This window comes from Monoraphidium neglectum (assembly GCF_000611645.1).
Source record: "Monoraphidium neglectum strain SAG 48.87 unplaced genomic scaffold scaffold00588, whole genome shotgun sequence".
Taxonomy (NCBI): domain Eukaryota; kingdom Viridiplantae; phylum Chlorophyta; class Chlorophyceae; order Sphaeropleales; family Selenastraceae; genus Monoraphidium; species Monoraphidium neglectum.
In genome coordinates, this window is record NW_014013040.1 from 10,541 (window position 1) to 17,188 (window position 6,648).

Sequence of the window (6,648 nt, forward strand, 5' to 3'; positions counted from 1 at the left end):
GGGGCGATGCAATACAGGGTCATGGGCCGTCGGACTTTCCGACTCCTTCCACAAAGTTGGGCACGGTGGTGAAGGGTGCGGGAGGCTGGCATGTGATCGATGGGGGTGGGGCGCTTGGCACAATCTCCCCCCACCTGTCATCCAGGTCATAGAACTTGAAGATGCGGATCATGAAGCTGTGGTGTTGGGGCGGAGGCAGGGGAATAAGGAGGAGTCCGAGGGCGCAAAATGCGCATTGATGTGCGTTGGCTTGAGGCATGGACTTTGCAAGCAGGCCAGCGTGGAAAGCAGTCGGATGGAGGCAGCTGGCGTCATAAACGGGCTATGATAGGGGGCCGGTGGTTCCAGGCCGGCGGCAGAGGGATGTTCGCAGCTCAGTCAACACGTGCAGGTTTGACGGCGCCCCCCGCCCGCGCCATCACCAGGGCAGCCCAGCACGGCCCCGCGGACGCGCCCTCCTGCAGAGCGCCCTGCGGCGTTTTGTACCTTGACAAGCGCCAGCTCGCAGCCCCACCTGAAGCTGAACCAGGCGGTGTGGCCCATGTATATGTCGCTCAGATCACCCGCCAAACGGATCAGCACGCTGCAGTGCCCGCGGTCCGCGAGCGCGGCACGCAGCGCCGCCGGCGCCATGCGGGCCGCGGCGGCGGGGTCGGCGACGGCATCGGTGGGGTGCGGGCCGGGGCGGCCGGTTTTCGTGAGGCTGATGGCCGGGATAATATCCAAAAGGTCACCTTTTGGGCCCGGGGGGGGGGGGTGTAAATCAAAGGGGGGAGCGCAGCGGGTCAGGCCTGGACAGGTGAGCGCGGGGTCATGATAGGTTTGATTGCTGTTCGAGTACCATCGGCGCAGCTGCTGGGCAGGTTGAAAGGGGCGAGTGAAGCGGTGAGGGGGAAAAGGGGGCTGCGCACGCGACCCTGTGTGCAGTGGGCAAGAGCATGGTGCTCCCAGCGGCGCCCTGCGCTGCGGCCGCGCTCAAATCGACGGACATGGAGTGGGCGTCTCACCGATGGCGTTGAGCAGCAGCACATCTGAGCGGGTCATCGGGGGCAGCCCCGCCGCGCCGCCGCCCGCCTGTGCAGCAGCCACGTTGTAGCCGGCCTGCAGCCCAGTCACCTGGGGGTACGGCGGGTGGGCGTCATCCCTGAATGCGCCAGTCCGCCCGCACCATGCAAGTTTATTCTTGTGTGTGTTTGTTAAGGACCACGCCCTGCTGTGGTCTCGCGTCAGTTCAGCGGCCTGCTGGCGCCGCCGTCAGCGCATTGGCGCCGCAATCGCCGCGCATCTACATCATTCAACGATGACGTCCATGAGGCGGCCCCCAGAGATTGCGCAGGGCCACTCTCTGAGGGACTGCTGCCTCCCACTCCCAGCAAACCTGCGCGCACAGGTCTGCCACGCCCCTCCAGAACCGGCCGCGCCCCGAGGCGCCGCCGCTGCTCAGCAGTTCTGACTGCCGGCAGGCCCATGTGTCCTGTGAGTGTGCCCGGGTGTGCGTGTGTGGCAAGGCAGTGCCGGCCATGGGAGGGTCAGATAGCCAGCAGACAACAACACCAGCTGGGTGTGTTGCGGTGGAGTGTTGTTGGTCTCTCTTCAGTAGACACACCTGAGATGCATCTGTCCGGAGATTCCGAGGGCAGCAAAGAGGCAGGCCGTAAAGCCGTTGCGTGAGCTGGCGTCCCGCGAAGCCCCCAGGCGCCCGCACCTGCTTGAGCAGCCAGGCCACAATGTCGGTGCTGTGGTTGGTGCGGCCGGCCACCCAGACCTTCAGATTCTCCAGCTGGTCTGCCATGCGGTGCGCCGTGAGGAACCCCTGGGGTTTTTGGGGGGGGGCAGTTGCGGGATGTTTGATTACTTTCGGGGTCGGTTTTCAGGTGGGGGCGCATGGTGTCGTGGCATAGCAGTAATGCGGGGTGCTCCAGAAATGGGATGCAAGCACACGCCAGGCGTCCGAGATGCTGAGGCGGTGGTTTCGTTTTCAGCTCACCTCCGCATAGCCGGCGGCAAGGAGCTGAGTTGTGGAGGGCAGGTTTGGGTTGCTCCACACACGCAGCTGCCCGAATCCGCTGGGCTGGCCCGCTGAATCAGTAAAGTTCGCCACAACCACTGGGGCATCCTTCGCTGCCAAACCGCCGTCGCTTGCTTTTGCCCACACAACGACATGGCGCACGGCGTCTGCGCCGGCGCGAGCTGTCGCGCGCAGGCGGAGATCGGAAAGCCCGAGGAACGCAGGCTGGGGACGCTCGCTTATTGTGGCTGCGCCGCGCTGCCCCCAGGAGCGTTGCGGGAGCGCGGTGGCGCCATGGAATGGTGCCGTGGCCAGAAGCAACGCAAGCAGTGCTGAGGCGGACATATGGGAGTCTACAGGCTCTAGAGGCGCGGTCGGACTAGCGCGGGGTGGGGTTCGACACGATCAGGTAACTCCGCTGATCTTCGCTGCAGATGCGATCGAGAGGCTGATGAGGCAGGTGTTTGACATGCCGCTGATGGGATACGACCGTTACTGCAGGCGTGTCAGCAGTTGTGCGGATATGGGGTGTGCGCCCAATGGGGAACGGAAGGGGTGGGAGTTGTCATGCAGCAAGGCCCGCAAACCGTGGCGCACCTATCGCAGCCAGCCAGGTGGGCATATGACACCAAAAAGCGCAACCAAACAATTTGAGCAAAAATATACTCGCTCGTGTGGCCTTGAATGTCACAGCTGTTGCAAGCACATGCATATAGACGGCAAGAAAGAGGGGTGGTCAACACTCATCCAGCCGGCCGACACATGATTCAGGGAACACAGGCATCATGCTCCCTGCTGGGGGTGTAGAGTCGGCGATACTGACAGCACACACTCAGGAATTGCATGCTCTGATACTCTCAGATTGTTCAGCCCTACCCCTCGTCCCTCCAGCTCATCCAACCAACGCCCCAGCGGGCGCCTCGCGCGCTCCTCCTGCCCCGCCGCCCACCCGGCGCGCGTGTGCCTCCTCCATGGTCAGCAGCCTCCGCGCGTGCGCCTCCTCCAGCTGCTGCAGCCGCCGCGCGTGCTCCTCCTCCCGCCGCAGCAGCAGCTGCTCGTGCGCGCCCTCCGCGACCTGCAGGCGCCGCATCTGGCCCGCCGCGCCCACCACCAGCGACTGCAGGTTGAAGCGCGTGCTGCTCGCCTCCCTGACGTCTGCGGCCAGCATCTGCAGCAGCCGGCAGAACGCGTCCTGGACCTCAAACAGCTGCGTCGCCGGCGGCATCTCCGCGCCGCGCCGCGCGAACGTCATCGCCGTCCCGGCCTGCCCCTGCTTGACGGCAAACGCGACGGCGCTGCCGCCGTCGTGGGCGACCATCTGGCTGCCGCCGCGCTCGAGCAGCAGGTCGAGCGCGCCGGGGTGGCCCTGCGCGGCCGCGTGCAGCAGGCTCACGATGCGCGCCTCCGGCGACACGTCCTTGAGCGCCCCGCGGTCCAGCAGCAGCCGGATCATGGGGAGGTCGCCGCGATACGCCGCGATGTTGAGCGGCATCATGCGGCCGGCGCCGGCGGCGGCGTCGGCGCGAGCGCCGCGGTCAAGCAGAGCGCGCGCGGCGGCGAGCTCGCCGGAGTGCACGGCGGAGTGCAGCGCGTGGCGCCCGACGTCGTCGGCCGCGTCGACGGCCGCGCCGCGGTTGAGGAGCAGGTTGATGGCGTCCACGTGGCCAAAGGCGGCAGCGTAATGAAGCGCCGAGCGGCCGAGGGGGTCGCCCGCGTCCACGTCAGCGCCTGCGCCCAGGAGCGCCAGCAGGCGGCCCAGGTCGCCCCGCGCCGCCGCGGCGTGGAGGGGCGGCGAATTGGATTCCTGAGGGAGGGGTCATAGACACCAAAGGGGTCACAGGCAGCGCTGGCTGCGTTGCGGGCGCACACAGGGACGGTGCGAACTCACTAGGCCGCCTGACGGGCACCTGGGCAGCGCGCACGCATCCCCCCAAGCGCGTGGCCACCACACACCTTTGTTTGCGCCATACTAGGGAATAGTACCGGTGCGCACGAAACGCGCTAACGCATTTTTGAGTGCTCTGTACCGGTAGTGTCAGCGACCCGATCCGACCCGCGTGATCTGAGGATTCGGTGTGTTCTCAATACTACCAGAAGAATTACTTAAGGCTCTACCTTGAGGGCTCCACAAAATGCGTTCACGCAAGCAGCGGCCAACCACGCAGCTGCTCGACCTGACGCCGGCGCTGCTGGAGGCGATTGCCGCGCGCCTGGGGCCGGGCGGGTGGCTGGCGCGCTTCGCGCAGACGTGCCGCGCCGCACGCAGTGCCGCCGACCGGCGACAAACTTCGGCGCCGCTCGTGGCGTCATTGGCCCCCCGGTTCGCCCAGGGGTTCCCCTGCTGCTCCACTCTGGTGCTGCACCTGGACTCGCCCCAAGCAACACTCTTGCAGCTCGCGTCCTGCCTGGCTCAGGTGAAGCGAAGGCCCCTAGATCAGTGATTGCAGCTCATCCTGCCTGATTCCCCGCTCCATATGTGCCCTGCCGCCCGCCTTGCCAGCTCCTGCACCCTCGCGTGCACCCTCTCCTCAACCTAACCACCAACTCGCCCGCCTGCTCACCCGCACCCTCCTCGCCACCACCCCCGCCGCCCGCCCGCCCGGCAGCTGCCGGACGCCTCCTGGCCCCAGCTGCGCCGCTTGGAGGTCGAGCTGGACTACTACCACCTCCGCTACCTCGGAAACATCATCGACCCCTCGCTGGGCGATCCCCGCGCCGCGCTGCCCGCGCTGCTGACTCAGCTCGCGCGCCTCGCGCCCCGCCTCGCCGCCGTCGCCACCGGGCCGCGCTTCCTCGCCAACTGCGAGGGCGAAACCAGCACGCACGGCCTCTGCGGCGATGTGGGCGCCACGCTGCGCGCGCTGCGGCCGCTGGCGCGCACACTGGAGGAAATCCACATCAGCGGCCCCTGCAGCGGCGGCGGCGGCAGACCAATGGGCGGCGAGGAGGAGGGCCGCGCAAGCGGCGTCCGCGTCAGCGACGACGACGGCGCACCTGGAGAGTCACAGCAGCTTCTGTACCGCGCGTTGGACGCCGCCGGCCGCGCCGCATCGCGCGAGCTGCGCGGCTTCGCCTCTCTCCGGCGCGCGGCGTGCTCCAGCGACGCGGCGCCGGTCTTTGCGGCCACGCTGCCGTGGCTGGTCGCTCTGACGTCCCTTGATATGGACGACCGGGGTGGGGCGATGGGCGCCGTGCTGCTTAGCGCGCGGCTGCGCCAGCTGGCGCTGAGGTCCGGCCGGCACCCCAAAGTGGCGCTAGAGGCGGTTGAGGGCTGCCGGGGGCAGCTGGCGCGGCTGACCAGCTTCACTCTCGGCAGGTGGGCGGGCGGCAGGGCGGCAGGGGCCTGGCAGCAGGGCAGAGGGAGGACAAGGCTCCAAGCGGTCGTATGCTTTGTGGCGAGCACTCGACCATGCTGGAACACTGACATAGTGACAGGATACATGCTTGCTCAGCATCGCATCCGTGCGATACATGCAGCCAGCACAAGCAGCCTGCATGCATGCATCGCATGACGAGTATGTATGCACCTGATTGATTCCTACAACACAATCACACCTTAAACGTGTAGCATGCATCTGCGCACCGTGCGCCCACCCACTCTCACAAGCCTTCTGCTTGACGGCGCCCCCATTCTCCCGCAGCTCCGGCAACGGCGACGACCTCAAACTGTACAGCAGGCACAAGGGGGTGCTGTGCCAGGTTCCCAGGCTCAAGAAGCTGAGATTGAACGTGGGTGAAGGCAAGGGCGGTTTCCCCATGTTGGGCCCTGATCAGCGGTCCAGTGTCGGCGCACCAGGGGTGAACTGAAGACGATTGATCAGGGCTGATGGCGGGTTGGCCGGACTTGAAATCACACACACTTGTCAGGCTGCACTCACACACCCAAACTGGGTGCGCTTGAGAGGGAGGCTGAAATGCTGCGGCGGCCGCACATGTCTTGTCCCCTTTGAACCAACAACAGGGCGTCGTGCATCTGTCACGGAAGGAGGGCACCTCAAGCGGCGAAGAGGACGAGGCAGACGAGCGCTGCGCCAGCGGCAGCAACAGCGGCAGCAGCAGCGGCAGCGACAGTGAGAGCAGCGCCAGCTCGGACGGCAGCGGCGGCAGTGAGTCGGGTGACGACGGCCCAGAGCCGGGGCTGGGCGCAGCCGCCATCGGCGATGGCAGGCTGCTGCGGCTCCGCGAGCTCGAGGTGCACGGCCGCCTCTTGGGGGAGCGGCGCTCGCTCTTTGCCCTGGCGCCGCGCCTCGAGCGCCTGACGCTGGTGGATTCGACGGGACTGCGCGCGGCGTACGGCCACCCCAAGCTGCGTTCCCTGGTGGTGGACTTTGGGCTGGAGGCGTCGGCGTTCGCCAGCCCGTCATGCATGCGCCGCATGCCAGCCGTGACTTATGTGAAGATCTACATGGGTTACCTAATCGGCGACAAGGACCTGATGCCCGAAGCGGCGGGCGATGACGAGATCGCGTTTTGCGACGAGGGCGAGGTCCAGCGGCGCTATGACTCATTGGAGGCCTGGGCGCACGGCGCCGCCCGCGTGGCGCGCCTGACCGTGGGCGGCGGCCGCGGGCCGCGCGGCGGCGGCCGCGTGGTCGAGGCGGGCCGCGTGCTGGGCGCGCTGGCGCGGGGCGGGGGCGCGG

The 6,648-nt window shown here is 67.1% G+C and overlaps 2 protein-coding genes across 2 annotated transcripts in view; one reads left to right on the forward strand and one right to left on the reverse strand.

Moving 5' to 3' along the window:
- MNEG_4287 (putative phospholipase B-like 1) overlaps positions 1-3,976 on the reverse strand; it is a gene marked incomplete at both ends in the record, with an annotated part of 6,972 nt that extends 2,996 nt beyond the window's left edge. The window contains 8 exons of the mRNA XM_014047233.1: positions 135-176; positions 515-734; positions 1,008-1,116; positions 1,379-1,474; positions 1,706-1,813; positions 1,988-2,011; positions 2,958-3,812; positions 3,962-3,976. Of these exons, the coding sequence (XP_013902687.1) occupies positions 135-176; positions 515-734; positions 1,008-1,116; positions 1,379-1,474; positions 1,706-1,813; positions 1,988-2,011; positions 2,958-3,812; positions 3,962-3,976 (1,469 nt within the window). The remainder of the gene's footprint in view (positions 1-134; positions 177-514; positions 735-1,007; positions 1,117-1,378; positions 1,475-1,705; positions 1,814-1,987; positions 2,012-2,957; positions 3,813-3,961) is intronic.
- A 164-nt stretch (positions 3,977-4,140) lies between these two features.
- Positions 4,141-6,648, forward strand: part of MNEG_4288 (hypothetical protein) — a gene marked incomplete at both ends in the record, with an annotated part of 3,495 nt that continues 987 nt past the window's right edge. The window contains 4 exons of the mRNA XM_014047234.1: positions 4,141-4,422; positions 4,615-5,324; positions 5,650-5,737; positions 5,970-6,614. Of these exons, the coding sequence (XP_013902688.1) occupies positions 4,141-4,422; positions 4,615-5,324; positions 5,650-5,737; positions 5,970-6,614 (1,725 nt within the window). The remainder of the gene's footprint in view (positions 4,423-4,614; positions 5,325-5,649; positions 5,738-5,969; positions 6,615-6,648) is intronic.